At 40.7% G+C, this 14838-nt stretch overlaps 1 protein-coding gene across 4 annotated transcripts in view; it reads right to left on the bottom strand.

The window, feature by feature from the left end:
• Positions 1 to 290: 290 nt before the first annotated feature.
• PKP2 (plakophilin 2) overlaps positions 291 to 14838 on the bottom strand; it is a 177227-nt gene continuing 162679 nt past the window's right edge. For all 4 annotated transcript variants that reach the window (XM_073621734.1, XM_073621733.1, XM_073621732.1 and 1 more), the window contains exons 10-13: positions 10583 to 10736; positions 9579 to 9768; positions 9370 to 9457; positions 291 to 6935 (exon numbers count right to left, since the gene is read on the bottom strand). In XM_073621734.1, coding sequence (XP_073477835.1) covers positions 6873 to 6935; positions 9370 to 9457; positions 9579 to 9768; positions 10583 to 10736 — 495 coding nt within the window. In that variant the 3' untranslated portion in view covers positions 291 to 6872. The remainder of the gene's footprint in view (positions 6936 to 9369; positions 9458 to 9578; positions 9769 to 10582; positions 10737 to 14838) is intronic.

Raw genomic sequence — 14838 nt, 5'->3', positions numbered from 1 at the left:
CGTGCGCGTTCAGCTGAACTCGCACAATTTCATTCTCACTGTCAGTGTGAACCTACACTCATGCATAGAATGCATGAAGGTAAAAAACCTTGTGCCTTTACAACCACTTTACAAGCCTTCCTAATGAGGCCCTCTTTCCTCCCTTGGTCCCATAGCACCTGCATGGACTGTTATGGGTGTTATTACTCCACTGACTAAGAATCTGTATGGTATTCCATGCACGACCACAGAGTACTTTAAATGTTTTAGTTCCCTTTTACTCAGCTACAACACATGAGATGACACCTGTATTAGAAGATGATGTATCTTTAATGGTAAACAAATGATCATACAGAAGTATCAGCATGACAACAAAATGTGATGTATAAGCAAAAAACACAGTGGCACAATGGCACTAAGTACAAAATACATGAGGACACAAAGCTGTTATATCCAAATGACATTTATGTAATACCATGGTACAATGAACTGTGACATATCATAAGCCATAGCAACCAATCAAATTTCAGCTTTCAGATCAGCGTAGACAGAGTAATGGAAGCGATTGGATGCTGTTGTTTATTAGTGCAATCTACAAGCTTGTCTTTGCCTTATTTTTGTAGACTAAAGTGAAAGTCCCTAAAGATCTTTTTTTTTATTTGCAAAAAAAAAAAGGTTTGCAAAGCCTTATAGTTAAATTTATTTTTAAAGCAGCCACAGTCTGAGCAGAAAAGCCTGTCTCCTGTTGCATACTGCAGAGAGAGGTCCTTGGTGCCTGTGATAGTAGCGGGCTCTCTGCAGGGGTGGGGCACATCCCCTGCTGAGTCAGGGGCAGAGCTCGCCAATTAGCAAATTTCTTGTAACTTGCTCATTGGAGAGCCCTAGTTGTGACTTGGCAGAAGGGTGTGTTGGATTTCTGCAGAGAGGCCCCTTCTTCCACACAAAGGGCAAAGGATCTTTCTCTTCAGCATTCTGGCAGATAGCACAGCCAGAATGGGTGTCCAACCAGCTCACGGTTTAAGAATTCCTATGTAGAGGACTTCAGGTACTTATGCTAGATTTACAATACTTTAAATTTTTAAGGCGTTCACAACACATTACATTAATGCTTTTTTTTGTTAGATCTGCCTGTTCAACTTTAACAGTTTGCCCCTATTGGTATTAAGCATAGTGAATCATGCAAATTACTACAACTAGGTATGGATGACTTTCACTAAACACACTTCTTGATAATACTTCATTTTCAAATCATTGTTAAGCTTTAAGAAGCTGCACCATGTTGGCTCTTTGGGACCATTTAAATTATTGCATTGTGGCAATGCACATTACATGCATAATGCAGTGCCATTCATTCTAAATGGCACCCCAATCCCCCTTGCCAACAGACATGCTTTGTTACTATTTTTGGTGCATTTGGGTGCACTGGCAGCCCATTCATTTTGAATGTGTTGCCTTAACACAATGCATGTTGACGCATGGCATAATGAGCATCAATGTTTGTGTATTTACACACTGTAATGGTGTGAATGGGCCCTGAGGAATACTCACCTTTCAGTTGTGTTAAATATTTGCTCTCTTCATGAGCTCCAGGTATGTCGGCTAGTGTGACCCCAGCTGCACACTGTGGTTCCTCTCACCTCTGTTACTACTGATCTACAACAGTGTTTCTCAACCTTTTTTCAGTTGAGGCACCCTTTAAAATTATAGGCAATCCCAAAGCACCCTTTAAAATTATGGACCGTCTCAAGCCACCCCATTCTTAACCTCCCTGGCGGTATTCCCGAGTCTGGCTCGGGGTGGATTTTACATACCAAAAGCGGTATCCCCGAGCCAGACTCGGGCTTGCATCGCAGGATCCAGGAAGAGATTACTTACCTTGTCCCCTGGTTCCTGCGATGTCTCCCCGCTGTGATCGGCGAGCCGCTGTGTCTCGCTCGATTCACAGTGCCGAGCTCCGTTCCCTGCGAGCGTTGCGACGCACGGGGACGGAGTTCGGCGGCAAATTCAAAAAGTGAAACACACAGTATAGATACAGCATACTGTAATCTTATAGATTACAGTACTGTATCAAATAACTACACATCCCCTTTGTCCCTAGTGGTCTGCCCAGTGTCCTGCATGCAGTTTTACATATATAAAACTGTTCTTTCTGCCTGGAAACTGGAGATTGTCCATAGCAACCAAAACTGTCTCTTTACATCAAAAGTGGTTTTAGACCAGCTAGAAAAAAGCGATAATAAATTATAATCACTTGCAGAATTGAGCGATAGTGATTTGTGGGGAGATTCGTCATCAAACACTAAAAGTAATAAAAGCTAAAATTCTGGAACTGAGCAAATTTCAGTGTTTTTGATTTGATTACATTATTATATAATTTTTATTATTATTATATTATTATGTGTTTTAATTATTTATAGTTATTTATTATATTATAATTTTTTATTTCGTTTTTCAAACTTTATCATACCCGGGATGTCTACTAGGCTCTTGTTTGGACAGATTTAAGTGAACTATTCCTAAGAATTACAGGCCTACAATATAAAACGCCAAATTTCTGTGCAAAATAATGGTACCGCTTTCAGCACCTAAAATCTGAAATAATCATACCGCCAGGGAGGTTAAATGTAAAAAAAACATTCTAATAGCTTTATACAATGTAACAACATTCACACCCAACTTTATAGGTGATTTATTCTTCCTAAGCAAATACACCTTTGCACACTGGTATTGACTAGTGTTCCAATGTTTCTCTTGTCCCTCAATTTCTCTCCATCAGTTAGCTTATGTCACCCCAGTGCTGAGGTAGAGGGGCACAGGAGGGTCAAACAAGGATGCTGTGGAACCAACAGACATCCTCCTTATCAACTGATGATGTCATTGGTTTTTAGGATGCCAGTGTCTAGAAAGTCGTAATGGTGCATAATGAAAACCTGTGGCTTTGTGTAACTAAAAGGAAGGCTTGATACACCCTCTGGCTTGCATTCAATTTTTGATAAATTCTTAGTCATTTTGCCAAGGCACTCCTGAAGAAACCTTAAGGCACCCTGTTTGAAAAAGGTTGATCTACAGGACACAGTGGGGTTGATTTACTAAATCTGAAGAGTGCAAAATCTAGTGTAGCTGTTCATACTAGCCAATCAACTTCTAACTTCAGATCATTTATTTAAGCTTTGAGAAAACAGCCTGGAAGATGATTGATTTCTATGCAGAGCTGCACCAGATTTTGCATGCTCCAGTTTTAGTAAATCAACTCCAATGCGTGAGGTTTGATTTGTATCATCTGGATGTGTCAGTATGGGATCCCCAAGCTCATTAAGAGAGCACAGGTTTAATTCACCACCCCCTGGAAAGGTAAATGTTCCCTCTTTTCAGGATGGCTTTGGTCTACAGGAAGGGCTCCTTTTAATACATAACTCATTTATATGAACATGATGAGAGGTTACAAAAATAGAGAATCCAGCAGTAAAAAAAATAGCCTCCGTCAAACGGAGTTTATAATCTACAACAAACAACAGGTAGTACAATGGCATATGAACATTTATATATATAAAAAAAAAAAAAAATAGTATGTTAATCTATATTAGCCTACTTTGAATGCACCAACTAAAATCTCTATATCTCCCATCTGGAATCCATTCTGTCAAAAAACAGATCTTTTGGCATCCCACACATGGTACACCAAAATTCAGCATACAAAAAAATCACATAAAAAAATGTTGAATCACACCTATCTATGTACAATTCCTAAGAGTAGCTGAAATTAGAGAAGAAAAAACAGGAACTCTGACAAGGGTTACAATAATTCACGTGGGCAAGTAAGGATAAGGGGGTTGATTTACTAAAGGCAAATCCACTTTGCACTGCAAGTGCACTTGGAAGTGTAGTCGCTGTAGATCTGAGGAGAAGATCTGCTGATTTTATCATCCAATCATGAGCAAGCTAAAAAGCTGTTTTTTATTTTCCTTGCATTTCCCCCTCAGATCTACAGCGACTGCACTTCCAAGTGCACTTGCAGTGCAAAGTGGATTTGCCTTTAGTAAATCAACTCCAAGGTGTCAAATTTGCTCTCTCTCCTGTCTTTTTTCCAGGTTGGTCCACTGACGTCATTGCTCCTTACTCATCTCTGCTGGTGGTGGTGATGGACAGTCCTTACTCCTGCACTGTACAATCCTTTACTCAATGACATGAGCAACATTCAGTATAATAGTCCTCCGAGCTGAGGTCTGCATCATAATGCACCCCCAGGGGCGGTCCATGACAGCCATGGCCCAGAGAAAGACTGGTGACAGACACCATGTGGCAGAAATAAATTAAGGTCAGCTTTGGATTGTAATCAGTATTGCAACAAAAACAGTTTTTTATTCTTACCTTTGTTGGGCTTTTTTAAAAAATGTTTTTATTTACCTAGATTTCTGCACTAATAAAATGCCTGATTCTGTTTGTCACTTGCTAAAAAAAAAAAACCCTCTCTTCTATGATACAATATAACACATTCCTCACATCCTGTTTTGTTCAGCTAAAGTAGCCATATTATGCAACTGCACAAAATGCAGCCCAAACTTGTTACAAACATCCTAAAAATCCATTGATTATATGGAAACTTCACTACACGTTCCGAAAACACAAATGTTCTGGCAGCTTCCTCTTGGCTTCAGCTCAGGTTTTTACAAGCAACTGATAAATACTCTGTTCATTTAACACAATTTCCAGCATTAAACCCTTAAGAGCGCAATCGTGAGACAGTTTCACCTACTGTAGCAGGACTTTAGTATCAAACTATCAACATACCATAATATACCATCAACACCTTGTGCAAATGCTGCAGTTTTACATTGTTTACATGTGTAGAATAATATTTTTTATTAACCCTTACTTACAGGAAGGTACAAATCTGAACTATAAGATCACTAAAAACGTGAAACCATGCCTCTTTAGCAATACACACCACAAAATCAAAGGAAATGTAAACCCGTATAGGGAGGTTCTCTTATTTGCTCCCTCTTGGTCTGTTAAATACACCAATGAAAGCATTTTGTTAAGTGCAAAAAAAGTACCTGGTATTCCTGCCAGAAATCTTGTCAGATAATAACTACCTGTATCCTCTGCTTGTGTTGCATTCAGTTAAATTGTTCTGTGGACTACAGAACTTGGCCCATCGATGTGGTGAAGAAGAGGTCCTGTCATGTTTTTATTGTCCTGATACAACAGAATGAGTGAGCATTGTCCCAGTAGGACAGAAAGTATTTTCCCAGCAGGATTAGCAAGTGAAATTTAAGTAAAAAAAAAAGGCTGAAAAATTAAAACTAATGCAACCACTACATCAAAGGACTGGTGGATTTAGATATGCTTTAAGACACATTTGTTAAATTGGTGCACCGGTTAATAAAAATAACACATTACCACTAAAAGTAAATGAGTGTCTAATTCATTTTACAATGTAGTAATAAATTCAGCAAAGTGCAAACATTTTAATAGTTATCTGCAACTTCCAGGTACAGAGCAGCACCTGGGGTCCTAGGTTCTATGTGGTTACCTACAGGTTGGAAATCTAAACAGAAGACACTAAAAACTGTTGGTCTTTCTGTTTCATATTTGGCAACGCTTGGGGGATTTTTTACCAACTAAATAACAAAAATGAAGCCTTCCCATCGGTTACAGCTTCCCCTTGGATCTAGAGCAAATGCACTTAAAAGTGCACTTGCAGTGCACAGTATATTTGCCTTTAGTAAATCAACCTAATTTAATTACTGCACTTCAGCTGTGACAGAACCACCCAATCAGGTGGATTTTTCATGAAAGCAAGACTTTATAGCAGTGTTCTTGTTTGGTGAAAATATTACTGTGATTTAAAAGTACTACATTGAGGTTCTAAGATTTATTTTTAACATGCACTATCGCCGTAAGACTGCAGCCCTTTAAAATATGCATGTTTCGGTCTTTGGAGAGTAGTCTATATACACAAGACAAAAAGGGAATGAAGTGACATCTGCCACTGGCAAAGGATCATGGGATTGCTCAACAGTCTATCCCGGATGAGCCCCCAAATTCCAACACTCCGATAGAAGTAACAGAGATCAATTAAACACATGATGAAAATTAGCAAAGCGAAACAGGTATATAGATAACAAAAAGGGCATTTGTCCTAAACAAGAAAAACCCTTGAAGTTTAATGAAACTGTATTGCTACAATAAACTGAACACACTATAACCTAAGGTTTTTGTATAAACATTATTGGTAAGTGATACACTGACTATTCTGTAAATCTGTCTTCTTGTGATGTCTTTAAACAGATCTATAGAACAGCATAGGATGCACAACACAATCCATCCAGCTGAACCAGGCTTTGCAGCAATATAGGTATATAGTTCAGCAGACTAAATAGGCCGATGCACACGATGAACCAACATCTGTTATCTGGATGATGCAGAATTTGTTGCAACAGAGCTTGCAGTAGTCGCATGGGTTTAATTTTTCCACATGGTGAGAAATCCTTGTTTTCAGTCCTTCGGAAAACCAAGACGATGAAGGGAACACTTTAGCCATTGTATGAAACGAGCAGTTCACAAATTCTTGGAAATTGCACAATAATTACACTGATATTAGTGCTAGAGAAGGCATGCTTTTTGTTTAATCTTCCATAAAACTAGTGATTAATAGGAAAAGGTGCAAAAATATGGGATTCAATACAAAAATATTCGGTATCTCAGCTTACAGTGTTCATAAGTTGCACAAATATCCAAAGAAACAGCCCAAGAGTTTAAGCTTCGTCAGGAAAGGCAGTATGTAGTTATGCAGGTGGAGTCACTTATATTTGTCTTTGTTAGTTCACAAACTGACGCAAGCTTGCCCTTGTTTTTAAATGTATCATTCTTCCCAGGATACGTTTTCTGATTCACAGGGAATGGTACGCTTTTGAAGTTTTGGGGTTAACAAAATCTCCTTTCTTAAATGTTGCCTGATGGAGACACAAGCAGAGAAGCAGTCTTTTCAAAAGGATAGTTAAAAGTATACATAAACACAATCATTAAAATCTCAAAAAATCTTTCCATTGCAATATTTTAGTGTGGTTTGACAAGAATAAAGACAAGCGCATAAATTGCCTATGCAGGGGACAGGTATTGAACGGGTATAATAAGAACTGGTGAAAACCATATACATGATGGCCAATATCAGGTAACACTGTGCCATAGAAATGGCAACAATAAATAAAAGGAAACCGTGTCCATAGGGCAAGGTCACCCTCGTCCTGGGGAGGACCCACCCACGGGAGTTAGCTCCCCATGGGACAAACAATGTCCAGACATAGGTAGAGGAAGACCAGGAAAGAAAGGAAGAAAGTAGAGAAAGGGAAAGTAGTCATAGGTGGTTTGAACAAACCAGGTGAAGCATGTGGAATGTGTAGGAAATCCACAGTTCCCAAACCTCAAGGAATTTAGAGTGAGAATCTTTCAAAATACTGGACATTTGCTCATTGAGCATCAGAGCGGTCATACACCTCAACTAATCTTAAAGTAGAACTATTTTTTCCATTTTGGATAGAATAAGGGGGGGTTATAACAATTGTCATATTTTTTGGCCAGGAAATCCCTGCAAATTAAGCAAATCCTTTGGGGCAACCCAGGTCACCAGAAGTAGTGTCCCCATTGGAAGGTTTCCCCTTTATTACTCTTCTGAGGACAAACCAAAACTGGGATTTTTGATAACAGTAAACAGGACAAAAAGAGAGGGTGAATCTCCCTAACGGGGGCAGAGGTAGCAATCAAAGCCTGACAAGCGTTCTAATTCTTCTCCACTCTGGCCAAAACTAAGAAAAAAGGTTTTGCCTTTAGTTATACTGAAATGTAATTTGAAAAGTTGCAAACAATGGCTGGAACCAGTTGAGATACTGCCTTTGTGGGACTGATTTATGCTAAAGAGTTCTGTGTATCCTAATGCTCCACATTCCACATGGTCTACAATTTAGGTGCTTCTCGAAGTATAATCTTTTAGTATAAAATGGATATTGCAGTTAAAAGGTATTTCAGTGCCTCCCGAAGTGTAATTTTTTTGTATAAGGTGGATGTCAAAATGTAAAAGGTTAATGACTTATCTCCTAAAACAATCTACTGTAATTTATCAGATAAAATTATTACATTTTTATCTGCGCTGCATGTGCATTCCTAAAAAATGCACTCTGTTCCAAGAAAAAAAAAAAAAATCAGCATTTGCAAGATTTCCTATGGTGTACACCATGTGTCAAACACAAGGCCATCGGCCTGAATCTGACCCACCAGGCAATTTCATGTGACCATCGCACCTGTCCTACAGCTGCGGAACCTCTCTCATCTCCACCTCCACCTTATATCAGCAGTCGGCAGTAGAGAGGAGGACAGAGCTCCTCCTAACCTTGCACCTCTCTGTGCAGCCGCAGCACCCTCTCGTCTCTGCCTACCCTGGTCTCAGCATTCAGCAGCTAACTGCTAACTCCAGCTCCACCCCCAGATTCTTCCCAGCAGCAGCACAAGGTAATGGGGGTGCACTGTAATGTAAGAAAGGGTGGGGGACTCTTGACATCTAGTCTTACAGATATAACCAGCCTCTTGAGGGCAACCATAATGCGGCTCGCAATGAAATTGAGTTTTTCACCCCTGGTGTATACTGCTATACTATATATAACAATAGTGCTGCAATTGGGTTTATTTTTGGTTTTAACAAAAAAAATCTCTGAATTCTAAACCACTGTCTTAAGTAAAAAAATAAATTAAAAAAATTAAATGCTTTTATTCATGTGCTAATTTTGAATATTTGCACATCACAAATGACTTCTGTGTTTTACCATATACTGAGGGGTTTCCTTATACTATTAACTGTGGGTATGCAAAAACAAATTATTTCCTCTGACCCATCATTATTTTTTATAAAACGTAATTTTGCTTAAAAGCTACAGCTTTCATTCAGCCGATATGCATATAGAGAACAGCGGGGCTCTGACAGGTCTGTCTCTGTACAGTGAACAGGGACGGACCTGTTATCCGCTGGCTCATTGGAGATCAACGGAGCGACCTACCACTGAACTAACAGAGCCCATCCAGCAGATCCACCCCATGTGAAAAGGGCCTAATACATCTGATTATAATTATCACTTAAATTGACTGTAAAAAAAAACTAAACAAAAGAAAGATGGGAAAACTAGAATCCATTGCCAAGTTTTTTGCAGAGCCCAGAAGTATCCAGTTTGTTATTGTGCCTGGAGCAGGCAGCCTAAACCAAATAAAATGATTGGCTGCTGTAAGCAACACACACAGTTCCTCTACTAGACTTTCATATCTGAGGCTCTATATTTTAGCAATAGCTTGTTAATAAAACTCCACTTATTATTTAGGTCAGATGTCCTCAGTGGACCTTCTTACCTTCTTGTAGGCACTGTGAAGTTCTTGGTGTGACCACATATTGTACAGGACAAGTGAGGCGGCTTTTCCAGCTTTAGACCCCATGGCCCTGAGAAGATAAACATTCATAAGTAGACGCGAGTTGCTGTACAAGTGTCACTTATACATTTATTCAAAATTATGAAATGTACTGTATATTTAAAGGACAATATAATTTTAAGTGTCCTCACCCGTCCCTGCTGCTAAGATTGATGAGTTTGCGGATACCGCCATTTTGAAGGAGGAGCCTTGCGTTCTGAGAGTTGCTGCTGATCAGACTGTTGAGGACATAACACAGGGACGCGGTCGTGTCATTGGCAATGTTGGACTCTGGGACAGAGTCTGGCAAGGTCCGCACTAGATCAGGCATCAGTTCTGTGGCTGAAATACAGATATGAAAAATGATTGATAGGAAACCAGTCTTTACTACTCCTTCAGGGCTTAGGTCTGAAATCTGGACTGGACAATAATAAAGCTAAGTGAGACCCAAAGGCAGAACTTCATCAAATTTCATCAAACTTGCATCAAATTTTCTGAGCTTCTATTACTGTCTGGTTCAGATTTTAGACTTTAGGTCCTCTGCAGCCCTGTGTGGACTCTCGTAACTCCCAAAACATGTTGGTCTTTCCTTGGCGATATTGAACAAAATATTCTGGACTTTTATTTATGGCAGGGCGCTTCTGTCCTTTTTACAATATAAACCCAATGTGTTCAATTTAGAATGTTTGACTTGTTTTTGTGCATGTTTTCTCCTAGAATCCAAGTCCATACTCTTATTAGTAAACAGACATCTACCCAAACTTTGTCCCTTGTATTTTGTGATAGGCACTGTAGAGAATAAGCTCCTCTTAGGTGGGGCCTATTATATTCATTATCCTCTACATAGCACTGGTCACATAGTTACATAGTTACATAGTAGGTGAGGTTGAAAAAAGACACAAGTCCATCAAGTCCAACCTATGTGTGTGATTATGTGTCAGTATTACACTGTATATCCCTGTATGTTGCGGTCATTCAGGTGATTATCTAATAGTTTCTTGAAGCTATCAATGCTCCCTGCTGAGACCACCGCCTGTGGAAGGGAATTCCACATCCTTGCCGCTCTTACAGTAAAGAACCCTCTACGTAGTTTAAGGTTAAACCTCTTTTCTTCTGGTCCTTTAGAAATAAATTGTATGACTGCCATAACACTGACCAATATCATTGTGGAGAGAAGAATTGCGTGACAAGTTCCGCAGCAAAGAAACTGTTGTCCTCTTCACTCCTGGATCGCTTGCAAACAGCATATTTCGGACATGCTGAAGTCCATTCTCTTTCTGAACGACCATCTGAGCAACAGAGAATGGCATCTGTGCAAAAACACAACACACATGACTGAGAATTTCATGAGATATTTAAGGTCGATTTTAAGCTTTTGATAGCTGTAGGAAAGGTATGAGTCACAATTAGATTTTATCTCTGGGGAAATGTGCTGGTGAGATGTTAAGGATCTGTACACATTCCCCTAGCAATTGCGAGAGTTCCAATTATTCCTATCAAAGTTTTACCATAAGTTAAAAATATAGGAACAATGGTAACATCCGAGAACATTTCTGATGAGTTTTCCCATTTGTGTCTCAAATAGGTGGAAGAATCTAGGCGTAGTCCACAAAAGTTATAACAATGACACTGATTTGAACCGAGTTATGTTTAAAGTGAACCTTCCAGTTTCTTAAAATATCTGCATGAATATTCCTGATGATATTCCTATTCATTCTACACAGCATCAGTATGATTTTTCAAAAATCCTCACCTCTTATCATTAAAAAACCATGCTTAAGCCCCTGTCCAGTAACTTTGCCTAGGCTATGATGACATCATCAGTCTGCTGTAACTTCATAGCAGGTCACAAGGTGAGAGGTTGCACCAGGGGCTGGACATTTGTTTACAGCACTAGGATTTACATTAATGTGTTATCTCTTAGCTGGCATTTCAGTTCAGAAAGTAGATGCTGACCTTGGATGATACCCGAACAAAGATTATGAGAGAAAGCCCAACCCAGCAGGGGTGTGTTGTACCTCTACAGAGAGCTTCTACACAGGCCCTTCTCTACAGAATGCTAACCAGGGATAGACATTTCTACTCTGACTGTAGCTGATTTCTAAAGGAAATAAATAGTAAGACTTTGCAAACCTTTTTTTTCACTTAGAAATTATGTGGCTGTCTTAAACTGATAGTTCAGGATTAGTTTGTGGTAATGTGATATTTTATAGCGGAGTTCCACCCAAAAGTGGAACTTCCGCTTATCTGTTTCCTCCTCCCCTCCGGTGCCACATTTGGCACCTTTCGGGGGGGGGTGGGGGGTGGATACCTGTTTTTTACAGGTACCCTGTCTCCACTTCCAGGGTACCGGGCTGCGGCGAATTACGTCAGCAGCTCTGTCCCCCTCCTCCTCCCTCCTCTTCAGCCAGGCCAGTAAGAGAGTGCAGTGCGCTTCATGCATGCGCAGTAGGGACCCAGCTGTGAAGCCGAAAGGCTACACTGCCGGGTTCCCTTACCAACAATGGCGGTGGCAGCACCCAACCAGCCGATGGAAACATCAGCTGCAGTGCCGACATCGCTGCACAAGTAAGTGTCCTAATGTTAAAAGTCTGCAGCGCCAGTATGTAGCTTTTCATTTTCAAAGGGGCAGGCGGAACTCCACTTTAAAGTGTATCTAGTACCAGATATGTTTTCATGTTAAGTGCAGCTTCTTAATACTTTGCCAGTGTAACACTTGTATGCTGGCAGGGGACAGGCTTTTCTACTCATACTGTGGCTGATTTCCAAAGAAACACCTTTTGTGTTGATGCACCTGGAATGTTTTGAGCCAATTTAAGTCCCAATTCTGGACTGAAAAAGAGGGAAAAAGGTTTTACTTACTTGATCCTCTGCTCCCCTGGCAGACAGCTCTCTCACACAATACCGTGGTGGATTATCCCTCGGTGTCCTCAAGTCCAGAGCAGGGCTATGAACCCTGCTCTGATCTTGAAGTCGGGACCCTAGACCACTAGGTCTACAAAAGCTGTGGGGACCAGTCTAGCTGCAGGGAAGAGTGGAGGATCGGGTAAGCATTTTTACTATTATTGCTCCCCTAGATATAAACGAGCAATTCAACTGAAAGTTCAATTTGGCAGAAATTTACACAATGTGTGGTTGCTTTACAATATTTCTATATCAGTTCCTTTTTTAGAACTGTCCAAAATGGTCTCTTCTGGCAAGAGCTTATATAATTTGCCTGGCATCTGGCTGACTTTAGATTGTATAAAGAACATGTTTTGATGTCAGGATATCTTGCTTACACAGATATAATTAGGAAAAAAAAAGCCACGACAGCCTTTCACCTTGTGACTTGCTGCAAAGTTCCAATGTTGCAGTGTGATCACAGGGAGAGGTGGCGTGTCAGATAAAAATACAGTGAAACAGATCTAAAATTTGTGGGAACAATTTTTTTTCAGTTTGTGGCATTAAAACCATGGATGTATTAGCAGTGAATGTGAAGGTCAGAATTTTATCTAAGGTCTTCAGTAACATTCCACTGATACGGTTCAACAAGGAAATTCCTTTGTTACAAGAGGAATGCGGCTGTAAGACAACAGTCTTCACCTCTCCCGTACCAGGGAGTACCACATTGTGCTCTGTAACTGCTATGATGCAAAAAAATCTAATGTATTGGGGTCAAGCTCCATGTCTGCTGAGTGATGGCCCATAAAGCTTTAGCTAACAATAACATTTTAGTTGAAAGAGACAAAGAAGAGGGAATTAGTGGTCGGGTGATCCATCAACCCCCCCCCCCCCCATTTCCCTTTGTCTGCCCTTTCTGCCCTTAATCCATCAACCACTCCACCTCTCTATTTGGGGCAGAGAGCAGAAGCATAATCTATGATCCAGGTGTCAGTCATTTTTTTAAAGAGCCAACAATGAAGAGGCACAAAAGTGCAATACATGGAAATATTTATTTTATCTTTATTTCAGTTACTTATATAGCGCCGTCAATTTATGTAGCGTTTTACATATACATTCACATCAGTCCCTACCCTCAAGGAGCTTACAATCTAAGGTCCCTAACTCACATTCATACATACCAGGGACAATTTAGACAGGATCCAATTAACGTACCAGCATGTCTTTGGAGTGTGGGAGGAAACCGGAGTACCCGCAGGAAACCCACGCAGGCACAGGGAGAACATGCAAACTTAAGTCAGGTAGTGTATGGCTGGTTCGGCAGGGACTGGCCAAATTTCAATCCTTGAATAGGCCCTGTGGCTGTACAGAAGAGTCAACCTACTGATAGACTTCTGTACAACCGCCCTGTCACCCGCCAACTCCCCCCTGTTCGGTCGGTCAGTCAGTCAAACCCCCCCTCCATTCGGTCAGTCAAAATCAAGTCCTTCAAAAAAACAAACAAAAAACCCATGCGAAATCCATGCGTCCAGGGCCCTGCGTGTAGATTAGGGGCACATGGATTTAGGGGGGGGGGGGCATCCCTGCACCCCTAATGAAGCGGCAAAGTTAGAGCATCAGTTTTTTAGTCAAGAGACATTTTCCCAACAAGGATAAGATCTGTTGACAGTGATCCCCATCTATCTGGTTACGGCTTCAATGGCTTAAAGTGGGGCTCCATTTATCTGCTTTAGTTGGGAAGGTTTAAAGCTTCGGTCTGTGTTCTTCTTTGGAAAATTAGTTATATTCTATTCACATACTATACTGGAATTAGCCATGTGGTTAAAGCTTCACTCTCTCAATCAACATTCACTACTTTTCAAGTGCACACAGAACGTGGGCAGTGGCAGCTGGTGCTCAACTTTTTGGTGGCAAACAAACCTCCCAGTGCCCCCCCAGATCAGCCGATTGGCCCGCACTACTTACCCCATCCAGGTCGCGATTGTCTTCTCCTCCTCGGCAAATTCCCCTCTGCTTCTGCTACCGGTCAATCCAGTCACTTTCTCCTCCCTGCCAATCGGGTCTTAAGACCCACTTCCTGATTGGCCGGAGAAGAAGCAGAAAGACAATAGCGAATGTTCATTCTCTAATGTCACACAAGTGCTCCACCCAGCCCCCCCCCCCCCCCCAAACCCAACCATTTTTAAGACGATTAGAGCCTCAGGCTCTGATCATGTGCTTCTAAAAAAAACAAAAACAAAAAAAACCCAAAGAAATTCATGCGTCCGGCGCCCTGCATGGAGATTAGGGGCCGGGCTGGTCATGGTGTACAGCATGTAAAAAATATGTTGCCAGGACACCAACAAGTGATCACATACCCAAGGAAGGGTCCATGCTCAGTCCCGAAATGTTGCTTTTCTATGTGATGATACAAAAATAAAGCGCTTTGCACTCTGAAAGAAGCTTGTTGGTATGCTAGCGACATTTTGTATGCAATTGTCTACACGAGTCCTAATTGACACATGGGGAAATCTATGACTTAAAAATTCG

This window comes from Aquarana catesbeiana, linkage group LG03 (assembly GCF_042186555.1).
Source record: "Aquarana catesbeiana isolate 2022-GZ linkage group LG03, ASM4218655v1, whole genome shotgun sequence".
Taxonomy (NCBI): domain Eukaryota; kingdom Metazoa; phylum Chordata; class Amphibia; order Anura; family Ranidae; genus Aquarana; species Aquarana catesbeiana.
The sequence above is the reverse complement of the archived record's forward strand: the minus strand, read 5'-3'. Positions and strand labels throughout refer to the sequence as shown.